The 13,555-nt window shown below is 41.8% G+C and overlaps 1 protein-coding gene across 2 annotated transcripts in view; it reads right to left on the bottom strand.

Moving 5' to 3' along the window:
• PTPN3 (protein tyrosine phosphatase non-receptor type 3) overlaps positions 1-1,655 on the bottom strand; it is a 131,960-nt gene extending 130,305 nt beyond the window's left edge. For both annotated transcript variants that reach the window (XM_063131202.1, XM_063131219.1), the window contains exon 1: positions 1,589-1,655. In XM_063131202.1, the coding sequence (XP_062987272.1) occupies positions 1,589-1,637 (49 nt within the window). In that variant the 5' untranslated portion in view covers positions 1,638-1,655. The remainder of the gene's footprint in view (positions 1-1,588) is intronic.
• Positions 1,656-13,555: the final 11,900 nt, after the last annotated feature.

Below are 13,555 nucleotides of genomic sequence, written 5' to 3'. Positions count from 1 at the left end.
ATGCTTAAGGAATAAAATAAAAACCACCAAAAGTGGTATTTGCAGGTACACTGTTACTCATGAGCACCACATTGGAGACCCCAGCAATAGAAGGCCATCACATCATTTTCATGTCCTGCTTGTGAATTTCCTAGAGGTGCCCACCTGGTTAGAAGCTCTTGCAAACAGAATATAACTCAAAATGAACCTTTGGTCTGATCCTGCAAGGCAGGATCTGTTATTTTTAGTCACTACTATCCATGGCTTTGATAAAACGCAAGACCCAGGTTACACTAGAGCAGGATTTCATTTTAGTTTATATGTATTTTGGAGCCCTCTATCTATCCTATGTCCTGCCAGGAAGAGCCAGGCAGGCCAGGAAGAATGATGGAAGAAGTTTCACCTCCCATTTATCCTTCTCCTATTTCTCCTGCTAAATAAATAAATATATCAGCCAGATGGCCTCTAGCTCACTTATTGGTGGTGGCAGGGGCGGTGATGAAGAAGCTGTAGGATCCTGATCTTTCCTCTCCTTCTCTCCCCCGAGGTGTTCTAAGGTCACAGTTGTGACCTTGGAAGAACAGCCATCACAGTGCTTCCATGGTGGCTGTGCGGCGACAATGGAAGGGGAAATATGTAATCTCGGGTTCCCCTTCTCAAGATTATAGGAATGTCTACAGCTGCAGGAGGGGGAATCCAACATCTGTTATGGGCCCTGGGATGCTCTCCCAGGCACCATAGGAGCCCCCTATTAATGTATATATCAATCTGGTATTGTGATGTTATTGTCCCTGTCCACCCCTCACCCCCACTTCCCAGTCATTATCCAACCTTAGGAAAGGGGTGGAATAGGAATCTAACAAAATAGGATGGATACACACACACACACACACACACACACACACACACACACACACACACAGATGTACATCAGATTCCCTACATTAATAGATATTATATTTAATCCTAGATCCTCACAATTACATCCAAAAGTATTTCCTGTTCTATTCATACGATTCAATGCGAAATTTTGCAAATTCCAAGAATTCCCCAGCACACACAGAGGGTTCCAATTGATACCTTTTCCTTCAGATTGTGCTCTTTCTCACTTTACATATTATTGTTGTCACGTCAAAGCAGCACTGTATTTAAATTAGCAGAATATTTTAAATATTCTGTATTAAAATACAAAAATATAAGTAAATATTTTAACTAAATAATAAAACTCTCAATTACCCATACTGTGCCCTGAATTTCGACTCATATTTAGAGTGGAAAGAAACTCTACTTCTTTACTAAACCACTGCTATATACCAAAACTGTTTTCAAAACATCAGTGTCTTGCCCAATTTAAATATGGAGGAAACTCATTTCCCCCATCCTTTCCCCTCTAAAGCAACTGGTCAATTAAAAATAAATAAAAATAAAGTAGCAAACTTTATTGCAGGCTTCATACTAGAGTCCTTCACCTTTGCACTGTAAATCTAATAATCACCTTAGATGCTCAGAAGTTTGTATTTGCTTGACAACTTCCTGACTTCCTGAACAAGGCTGTTGCTTTCAACATTTATATAACCAAGTTTTCTATCTTATATAAAACAGAACTTACCTTTTTCTTGAGGGGAGGCACATTCGAGCCATATATCTTGCTCCACCATTCTATTCACTATTGGAAGTTTTTGTGGTCACTTCAAAGATGTTCACTCCTGTATGTGGAGGTGCGCAAGTCCCTTATGCTAACTTCATAGTTGTCATAGAGCACATAGTATGCACCCGCCTTGTCCTAATTAGAGTAGTCATAGTCTTAATGTTCCCCCTCCAGATAAACCTGTAAAACAGGCCCAGGAACGCCTCTGTTGTGTGTCAGAAGAGGCTGTAATTGATTCACTGCAAATTATATCCACCCTATGTACAACCATGGAAAGGAGCAAGCAATTTCCAGACGGCAGCTGTCTCAGTCTTTTCCAGCAAAAACAACAAGGGTCACTTTGAAAGGCTAAGGGAGTGATCTTCCACACGTTTAGACAGAAAAAAAACCCTCCTACAATTCCCAGCACATCCCAGGCAGCATGGATTCACTTTATCATATGCATGGAGTGTTACAGAGAATTTCAGGTTTGCATACAGTAATATGGCAGGGAGAATTGTGAAGTCAGAAGGAAATTAAATGCAGAAAGTATTGGCAGTGATAATCACATTGTTAATGGTGGTCATTCACAGTACAGTTGCTCCTGATAACACAAACGTCAAGAGTAAACAACTTCACTCAGAGCTGCCACTTATTATTTTGGCAGGGTTCCTGTACCTTTATCATCTGAGCAGAAGGCAGAAATCCAAGAAGTGAATCCATAGATGAGTGAACCAGTGTGATATAGTGGTTAGAGTGTTGGATTAGGAATAAGGAGACACACATTTATACCCCATTCAGCCATGAAGCCCATTGAGTGGCCTTCAGCCTAGCCTATTTCACAGGGTTGTTGTGAGGTTAATAGGAGATCAGAGATCCATGTATGGTGCCCTGAGCTTCTTAAAGGAAGGACAGGATGATGAGGATGAAGACTAAGAAGAAAACTGGAGGCACAGAATCCATGAGAGACTACAATAGTATCACTCCACTTTGTCTGTTGCATCCATTCACTCTGTTGCATGCACTAACAATAGCTGGCATTTCAGTTTGCCGCCTTGAAAATGTGTGTGTGTGCAGGGGTGGGGGAGGGAGGGAGGGAGAGAGAGAGATGAGAGAGGGATAGGAACCATTCCCTGACTCACTAGGCTATTGAAATTGTTGGGGTATTCTTTCTTGTCCATGATCAATACTTTAGTACCCACATGTAGTTCAAGGCACCCTCATTACTAGAAAAAAAATCTGAAAACAGGTGGTTGTCCATTTCTCTCCCCAAGTGGGGAATATGAAATGCAACCTGGAATGGTTAAGCAAACATTTGGCACATGCAAATCACAAGACACCTTAATTACTAGAAAAGTCTGAAAGGGGACAATTCTGTAAATCTCTCCCTCAAAATGAGGGGTTTAGAGTGTGTATATACAGCACCCCAGTGTCTGGCAATGATTGGAGTGTTTGACTAGGAGCAGGGAGAACAGGGTTCAAATCCTTATTTGGCCATAAAGCTCACTAGGTAACCTTGGGCCCAGCACTCTCTATCAACCCGACCTACCTGACAGGGTTGTTGCAAAGATAAAATGTATTGGCCCAATCTCCTTGGAAGGAAGGTGGAATATAAATAAGCCAACAAATTCCTAGAATAGTTGAATTACTTAAGAACATAAGAACAGCCATGCTGGATCAGGCCAGATAGTGTCCATCTAGTCCAGACTCTGTTTACACAGTGGCCAACCAGCCGTCGGCCAGGAATGAACAAGCAGGACATGGTGCAACAGCACCCTCCCACCCATGTTCCTCAGCAACTGGTGTACATAAACTTATTGCCTGTGATACTGGAAGTAGCACATAGCCTTCTCCTCCAGGAATTTATCCAACTCCCTTTTAAAGCCATCCAAATTGGTGGCCATCACCACAGTTTAACAAAGTGCTGTGTGAAGAAGTACTTCCTTTTATCTGTCCTGAATCCCCCACTGATCAGGTTCATGGGATGACCCCAGGTTCTAGTATTAAGGAAGAGGAAGAAAAGTGTCTCCTTATCTACCTGATCCACACCATGCATAATTTTGTATGCCTCTATCAGGTCTCCTCTTAGCCTCCTTCCCCCCCCCCCAAGCTATACAATTCCAACCGTGGTAACCTTCCCTCATAGGGAAGATGCTACAGTCCCTTGATAACTTTAGTTGCGCTTTTCTGCACTTTTTCCTGCTCTACAATATCTTTTTTTAGGTGTGGTGACCAGAACTGTACACAGTATTCTAAGTGTGGTTGCACCATAGATTTGTATAAAGGCAGTATGGCACTGGCAGTTTTATTCTCAATTCCTTTTCTAATCACACCTAACATGGAGTTTGCCTTCTTTATAGCAATAGGATAACACACTGGGATGACATTTTCATTGAGTTGTCCACCACAACCCCAAGATCTCTTTCTTGATCGGTAACCACCAGCTCAGATCCCATTAGGTTATACTTGAAGTTGGGATTTTTGTCCCAATATACATCACTTTACACTTGCTTACATTGAACCACCTCTGCCACTTGGATGCCCACTCTCCCAGCTTGGAGAGATCCCTTTGGAGCTCTTCACAATCCCTTTGTGTTTTAACAACCTTAAATTATTTGGTGTCATCGGCAAACTTTACCACTTCACTGCTCACTCCTAATTCCAGATCATTTATGAACAAGTTGAAAAGAATTAGTCCCAATCCCACCGTTTACTTCCCTCCATTGGCAGAATTTACCATTTATTCCTACTCTCTGCTTTCTGTTCTTTAACCAGTTACTGATCCATAAGAGGATCTCTGCTCTTATTCCATGAGTGCAAAGTTTGCTCAGGAGTCTTTGGTGACAGACTTTATCAAAAGCTGTTTAGAAGTCCAAATAAACAATGTCCACCAGATCATCCCTGTCTACATGTTTGTTGACACTCTCAAAGAACTCTAAAAGATTAGTGAGAGAGGGCTTACTTTTGCAGAAGCCATGTTGACTCTTTTTCAGGACTTGTCCTTCTATATGCTTACTAATTTTGTCTTTAATAATGCTTTCAACCAATTTATCTGGAACAGATGTTAAGCTAACTGGCCTGTAATTTCCTGATTCCCCCCCTGGATCCCTTTTTAAAAATTGGTGTAGAATCATAGAATCATAGCGTTGGAAGGGGCCTACAAGGCCATCGAGTCCAACCCCCTGCTCAATGCAGGTATCCACCCTAAAGCATACCTGACAGATGGTTGTCCAGCTGCCTCTTGAATGCCTCTAGTGTGGGAGAGCCCACAACCTCCCAAGGTTGGCCATCCTCCAGTCCTCTGGTACAGAGGCTGAACTTAGGGACATGTTGCATATTTTGGTCAGAAGTTCAGCAATTTCATAACTGAGTTATTTTAGAACTCTAGGATGGATACCATCTGGGTCTGGTGATTGTCAGAGGAATCCTCCTGTGAGTTGTTGTTTTTTGATCAATGAATTTCTCTGGTTTGCGAAAAGGAAATTTTAACCGCGTAGGCTAACCTACTCTCTCCTCAAAGCATTTGAATCTGCTTTTCCGCCCTGTTGACCTATATAAAATACACGGGGTTAAATAAGTGGTAATGAGGATTTCATTTCAAGGTGCATACTTAACCCCTTTAGGTGTACACCCCAAACAAGCAATACCTGCCAGTAACCATGCTTGCTTATTAGAACAAATCAAAAGCATAGTAGTAGTGTAATACCTTTCTTATGAATAACCCAATGTCACAAATTAGGGAGATAGCTTTTGAAGGCTTCTTGGTGGTGAATTGTAATAAACAAGAGTATATAGGAACCCCCTTCCTACAGTTTATAATGAAGGGCGTGGCTTTAGATCTCTCTTCTGCTGTGGTGCTGTATATTCATTTCCCCAGCCAATAGTCCCGAAGGCCAAAAAAAGGTGCTACAACAGTGGTGTAGCTACGTAATTTTAGTACCTGGATTTACGGGGTGGGAGGTGGTGAGACAGCCAGGTATATTACTTCAGTTGTGAAGTGCAGAATGAACATTTCTCTTCTTCCCCTGCCCACCATTCCATGCTTTGCAACTGCATTTACATTCCTGATTCAGGGCAGAGGAGGGGAGTAACCCGTCCCCTGAATCTGTTTGCCAACCCTGATTAAAAATAAATAAATACTCTGAGCATGTATGTGAAGTTTCACATTTTAAACTCACTGAAATCATAGCACAGCACCGTTATGACTACAGGAATAAATTAGAACTTGCTTCTAAAGCCCTGATGCTAAACACATTTACTTGGGAATAAGCACTATTTTGTTGTAGTAAAGGATATTTTTTTAAAAAATAAAACTAATAAAATGACCATCTGTAACTATGTACATGTTGGGTTAGCCATCCCCCAACATTTAAACATACGATGTTAAGAGAGGCTGCTACCGGAACCAGCATGAGGCCTGGTGGGGCTGGACCTGGCATACTCATGGTGGCCCAGGTGCTGACACCAGGTTGCCTCTGGTGGCCTGTCACCGCTACCACAAAAGGGTGTCAGGCCATATGCATGCTGACATTATCAAATAGAAGACATTCCAGCACGAATTTAATGGAGTGTCTTTTTGTAAGATTGTCCTCCTTTTGGAAGACAATTTGCAAGTGCAGGCAGAGGCTGTGGAATGGGAGGGCTCTGTTTTCTTAGGGGTTGTGGGTCTGCTGAGTGCTGGCCCCAAGATTGGGTGGACCAAGTTGTTACCAAAGAGCTTCCATTTCTAGAGTTCTTCCTTATTCTTGTGGCAGCCCACTTCTGGGTCCAGGGATTCAGGAACGCAATGCTAAGTTTCTGGTGTGACAGAATTAGCAGCCAAATCTCCCCCTGGGTCATATGCCTGCTCAGGGCCTTTTTACTTTACTATCTGAAGGAAAACATCTTGTTTTGCGCCAGTCATATCCCAGGAGGTCAAAAACAGCATTGCTCACTTCCTATTACACTTTCAAACAACCTAGGTTTGGGAGCTGGCACCAGCAGGCAAGAGAGAACCAGATAAGATGTCAAAAATCCTGTGGAATCTTGGTGCATAGAGACCCAACAGCTAATCATTGCCTTGCTTGCTCCCAGCACCAGAACCAGCTATGCCAAGAGAAATCCAGCAGCCCAGGTTCACTTGTACTTCATCCCAAGCCTGTCCTTTACCATTCAAGTATGGTATCCAACATGCAGTGCACCTGGAATGTTCTCTGGCCTCAACCCATACTTGAGGATGCAGTTCAGGAGGAGGCGCTTCTTGAAGAGTCGCCATTTCTCACTCTTGAGTCTTTCCAGGATAGAGGGAATTTGTTTAACAGATGCTTCCGATTCAGAAGTCTCACTTCCAGAGCAACCCCCATCAATCCAAAGTGAAGGGAGCCAGTGGCTGCAGAACCAGGCCCCAGAGCACAGAAGCTCCTCAGAGGGGTCAGGGACATGGGCTGGCCAGCTTCCAGAAGGCCTGTGCCCTTTGTAGAAGCAAAAGACCCCTTCCGTGGGTGAGAACACTCTAGGCAACTTTTGCACAGTGATCTGCCCAAGGTCCTAACGGCTTTTGTCTTAGGCCCAACTCTTCCTTGCATGCCTTGACCAGACCTTACCAGACATGACTCTGCCTTATTTCCTTGACCTGACCTTATCAGATGCGACTCTGCCATTGTTGCAGTCCACTCTCCTAATGAACTTGGAGCACCTGTGTCAGAACCGGCTGGCATGCAGTAACATTGCTAGTGCCATTTCCTCCTTGGCCTTCAAGCAGGGCTGCCATGAGTGGTCCATGAAGGCAGCAATTGCCTCAAGTGCCAACACCAGGAAGGCACGGTTGCCATCTCTGAATTCCTAGGCTCTCCTCTTCCCCACCAGGAGCCAACAAGCACTGAGTGGCTCACCTGGTGCAGAGCTATCACCTTCCACCATCACAAAAACACTCTTCATGGTCTCTCACTCATGGGGGGGGGGGGGAGGGGAGGGGAGGGGAAGAAGCCACCGCGCCACTCAGTCATGGAGCATCCTTTCTCTTCCCATCCTCCTGCAACTGCACCCTCAAGGGCTGAGAGGGGAAGAGGAGCGAGCAAGCAACAGTTACTGCTGCACCATGGGGGGATGAAGACTCAGAGGAGGAAAGAATGGCAGCAACCTCCACACACCTATCCTCCACTTGAGAGGCCCCAGCAGTTTATTTATTTATTTGTTGTATTTATATACCGCCCCATAGCCGAAGCTCTCTGGGCGATTTGCAAAAGTTAAAAACAGTAAACATTAAAAGTATACAAAATTTTAAAACATCAAAACAACAGTATAAAAACAACAGTATCCATTTAAAAACAACAGTTCTGGGGGTCAGTTAAAAAATGAACTTAGCATTGCTAAATGGTGTTGAATGCCTGGGAGAAGAGAAAAGTCTTGACCCGCTGCCTAAAAGATAACAGTGTTGGCACCAGGCGAGCCTCATCGGGGAGATCATTCCACAGTCAGGGGGCCACCACCGAAAAGGCCCTCTCCCTTGTTGCCATCTTCTGAGCTTCCCTCAGAGTAGGCACTCGGAGGAGGACCTTAGATGTTGAGCGCAGTGTACAGGTAGGTTCATGTCGGGAGAGGCGTTCCATCAGGTATTGTGGTCCCAAGCCATGTAGAGCTTTATAGGTTAAAACCAGCACCTTGAATTGGGCTTTCATGAGGCTCAAAAATCTTAACTCTTGAACTGCTGCACAGAACATCACCAAATCAATGAAAGGCGCATCCTATACTGAGGTGGCAAATCTGGGTAAGAGCTGGGCTTCATATTGTCAAAAATCAATCATTATTTGTTTCTTCATCTCAGCAGCCCAAGGAACAGTCCTAGGTGTACCTAACAGGGCCTAATTTGAATGTTTGCAACCTCCTCTCACATTTCATTTTAAGAATATGTCTATATGAAGCTACTATGGCTTTAATACCAGCCAGGTTTTTCCTCTTTGCCTCCCATCCTTCTTTGCTTTAATGAGTTCTGATTAACAGTTCTGGAGAACCGGAAGGCTTGCACACTAGTTTGTGACCTTTGGGTAGGGCTGGCATAATAAAGCTATTGCCCTAATTTGGATTTTTTCCCCTTTTGCTAAAACACCTACGCTTGCTTTTTGTACAAAGAAAAGAGAGGTTTATAAAAAAGAGGAAGTTTGCCATCTAGTGGCAAAATAAGGAACCTCCAACCCAAGAACTTCTAACAATTCAAATTATTACCCAGTTGTGCTTTTGTTGAGTTCTGAGAAAACTTTTCTTAACTTAAAAAATAAACAAATAAGGACAATAATTTTGGAAATGAAAAAACTTCAATTATCATGGCTGAGATTTCAACATTTCAAAGAACAAAACCTCATTCTCATCCTCTAGAATTTATTTATTAGCATTTTTTATATATCGCTTCTCATGTGAAACAAATCCTGAAGCAAATTTTTTTTGGGGGGTGAAATATTCTCCTGGCACATCTCTCTAGAGTTTGAGTATCTGGCTAGTTATACATTTCAGGCCATATTGTTGCTCAGTTAAGACAAGTAAAAAGGAGGGTTTCAATTCCATGTGTTTCCCAGTGGGGAAATCCATCAACAAGATTATTATTATTATTTATTTATTTATATAGCACCATCAATGTACACGGTGCTGTACAGAGTAAAACAATAAAATAGCAAAACCCTGCCACATAGGCTTACATTCTAATAAAATCATAAAACAATAAGAAGGGGAAGAGAATGCACCAAACAATGCACAGGGTAGAGTAAAACTAACAGTATAAAAGTCAGAACAAAATCAAGTTTTAAAAGCTTTAGAAAAAAGAAAAGTTTTTAGCTAAGCTTTAAAAGCTGCGATTGAACTTGTAGTTCTCAAATGTTCTGGAAGAGCGTTCCAGGCATAAGGGGCAGCAGAAGAAAATATTGTAGGTGTTGCATGGGAGTGACTTTTCATGCTTGGGCATGAGATGCAGACTAGAGCAACGATGATAAAAGTCAGGCGCCTCTTAGAAGTCATGCCATAGAGCAGAGAGTGCACTACCTTTTCAGCCCTGAGGCTGCATGCGATGCACAAGGCATTGGGGAGCTACACATGTGCCCAACTAAGCGAACCTCTTTCCTTGCAGTAAGGGAGAGGAGAGCCTTCTCTCCACACCCTCTCCAACAATCCTGATAGAGATTGCTTTTCCCTCACTGCTAGCAACAGCATGGAAAGCGTGACATCTATGAAATTAGCACTGGGGTTAATTCAGCAATGGCAGGGTGGTCAGTGTACTCTTGGAGGGTCATGCGTAAGTTCTTTGGGGGGGGGGGCGTGCAGATTGTGTACCTCTGTCATAGAGGGTCCTGAATCTGTGGCCTAAGGAATAGTAAGTGGAGACCAAGCTTTGGACAAAGAAGGGGATTGCTGTGTAATTGGTCAGCCCAGTAAAGATGTTTCATGGTGAGCAATAGACCATTCCAGGTCACTTGATAAGGCCCAGCCCCAATAAAGGATTTGGCTTGCACTCTGATGGATCAGAGGAAGGGGTATCAGCTTGCTGCCCTCCCTGCACAGACTCACTTTTTCTCTGCTTCATTTCATCCAGCCTTGCTTTGCTTTCTAAACTTTGATCCCTGGGCCTGACAATGTCAGCACAGGACTATGTTGAGGTGCTTTGTGTTGCATCATGGACACCTGCCTCCTCACAAAGGTTGCCTGGTATTTCCAAAGAGCTCACAGGCAGCCTCATTATGATGCCACACGCAGCATCCCAGGCAAAAGAAAGCTGCTGAACCTAACCATTGCTCCTCAGTCCCTTGGATGACCCAACCAAAGGTGGAGGAACACAACATGCTTGGACTTTTAAGTGTTCTGTAAGGAATGTTGACTTTTTGGCTTAGAGATGCAAACCTGAATGGAGATTCCAGTCCCAGCAACCCTAAATTGTTGACATCTGGATACAAACAATCTGATAGCAGCATAAACACCTCATTAATAAATGAAGGTAAGAGTTTGAAGTGACCTTGGGCAGTCTGGCCCCGGGGAATAAGTCAATAAATCAAAACACTGAAAAACTATGGCATCTACTTAATGATTTAGGACTAAACACTGTTATTTAAATTCTAAATACTCTTACTTGGAAGTAAGTTCTTTGTCAGGAATAGTTTCCAAGGAAATGTATTTACAATCAAGATGTTGTCTTAATTATATGAGTCCAACGAATATATTAATAATATATTTTAGAACAAGAGTAGAGCTGACAGAAATATTTCAAAAAAAAAAAATGAATGAAAACGTAAGATTGAAAAATCACATTTTGAGCAAAATTTTACCTCAACATTTGAGCTTCTCATTTGCACATCGTAATTTGTTGGCATTATTTGACTATTTCGGCAAGCGTGAAACATGAAACCTTATATGTTGTCGGCTTTCACAAACTATTTCCATTTCATGTTTTTCATCAAAGGTCTTCAGATACTTATCTCACATACCACCTAATGAATATTATTACATATAAAATATTAAAATCAAATATCACATCAAATATAGATCCCAGATATCTGGCAAATGAGTGAGCTTTCAAAAATATTTAGAGCATATTCAATGCTAAACCTTGCAAAGCAGAATACAATGGTATTTATTGTTATGAACGTTATATAGTAAAATGATCTTATACAAACGGTACATAATCTGATGTTTCAACTGTGGGGGGAAGTATCTCAATTTACATCTGCCATTTTCTTAGCATTATATTGTGGCTGTAGCTAAATAAAGCTCTCTATTCCATTCAACTACTCCAATTCGGACAGGATAGTCACTCAAACGGAGTGTCACAGACAATTTCTCCTGACATATTCTTCGTGTTACACTTAACAAGCTCCAGATTACTGTGAAATACCTATGGGGAAAACTGGTGTGCTTCCACACATACTTAGTGAATTACTGATGCTACTACAAGACAATAGATCAGAACATGTGGATTTTCCACACATAGGCTTCAGTCCCGTGCAGTTCCTGGGGAGTAAGCCCCATTGAACATAGTGTATATATGAAGTTAGCATTCTTTTGCCCCCAGCATGCATCACTTTACACTTGCTCACACTGAGCTGCATTTGGCATTTAATACTCATTCTCCCAGTTTGGAGAGTTCCTTTGGAGCTCTTCACTACCCCTCTTTGTTTTACCAACTCTCCTTAATAATTCGATGTTGTTAACAAACTTGGCCACCACACTGCCACCCATAGCCTCCACTGTGAGAACTGATCATTCATTTCTACACTCTGCTTTTAATTCTTTAACCAGTTACCCAGCCATAAGAGGACCTCTCCCATTATGCCATAACTGCTGTGTATTCTCAGGAGTCCTTGGTGAGGGATTTTGTCAAAAGCCTTCTAGAAGTCCAAGTGAACAAATTATACCAGATCATCTCTACAAGTTTAATGACACTCTCAAAGAACTCTAAAGGGTTAGTGAGACAGCACTCGCCTTTGCAGAAACCATGCTCAATCTTTGTCAGCAAAACTTGTTATTTTATAACTTTTGATAAGTTTTATTGTAAATAATAATTTCCATCAATTTACCTGGAGCAGATATTAAGCAAATCGGCTCATAATTTCCTGATTTTTTTTTTTTTACATTCACCACTCTCCAGATTTCTGGTACAGAGACTGCTCTTAGAGATGTATTACATATTTTTGTTAGAAGATGAGCAATTTCACATTTGAGTTGTTTTAAGAACTCTTGGATGGATATCATCTGGGCCTGATGGTTTAGTTGTTTACAATTTGTCAATAAGATTTAGTATGTCATTTCTTTTCCTCAGTTCCTCAGACTTGCTTCCTGAAAATATCACTTCAAGCATGGCTATCTGCCCTACATCTTCTGCAGCGAAGAGAGATGCAAAGAATCCATTCAGCTTCTCTGTAGTCTCTTTATCCTCAATTAGTATTCATTTCATACCTTGTCACCCAGTGGTACAACTGCCTCCTTTGGTGTTTTCCTGCTTCTGATGTATCTAAAGAAACGTTTAGTGTTCATCTTAATGTTATTAGCTAAATGCTCCTCAAAATCCAGTGTTGCAGCCCTTATTGATAGGTTGCATTTTGTTTGTGGAAGTTTGTGTTCCTTATTCTTCTTCTTGTTTGGGCAACTCTTCTATTTTCTGAAGGAAGCCTTCTTATCTCCAATAGTATCCTTGGCACTACTTGTTAACTATGCTGGTGGACTTGGTACTACTTTTACTGTTCTGTGACATACACTTTGGCTGAGCTTTTATTGTTGTTGTTTTGAGTAACCCCCAAACATTCTAGAGAGATTTGACCCTCTTGACTTTCCCTTTCAACTTCCTTCTTTCCTGTTTCCTCATTTTTGAGAAGTTGCTTTTTTTTCTCTTGTTTTTTTTTTAAGTCCAGTGTCACTATGTTGGACTTCTTTGGCAATTTTCAATTTACATATAAATTAAATTTGATAATACTGTTATAGCTGCACAGGTGCATTGTACCCAGTATCAGAATGCCCGAATAAGCATATGTATTAACCAGCTTTGGTGTTCCAGCTCTTGGGTAAATCTAGTGCAGTCTTCTTCAACTTGGTGCCCTCAGATGTCATGGATTTCAACTCCCAACAGCTCCAGCCAATATGGCAAATGGTCAAGAGTCCTGGGAGTTGTTGTCCCAAACATGGTAGATGCTCTAGCATGAATAACAGTGTGAAACTAGGGTTGGGATATGCAGTTAGGAATGGATTTGATTCTCAGTAGATTCCATCCATTTCCATGTTAAGAGTTTCAGAACTCCATCCATCCTCTTTATTCACATGGGATCCAATTATGTAACCTTTATGTTTTTGAGAAACTGAACTAGATTTCCTGCAACTTCATAGAGTCTTATAGTTTTCTTGCATTTTTCTGTCTCACCCATACCACGTTTGCATCTAACATGAAGTGGTGTGTGTCAACTTTAAATTCACTACTCAGTATTATCATCCTGCAATAATAAAAAA

The sequence above is a fragment of the Elgaria multicarinata genome, chromosome 1 (assembly GCF_023053635.1).
Source record: "Elgaria multicarinata webbii isolate HBS135686 ecotype San Diego chromosome 1, rElgMul1.1.pri, whole genome shotgun sequence".
In the NCBI taxonomy this organism is placed as follows: Eukaryota; Metazoa; Chordata; class Lepidosauria; order Squamata; family Anguidae; genus Elgaria; species Elgaria multicarinata.
This window is presented reverse-complemented; position numbering and strand designations above follow the sequence as displayed.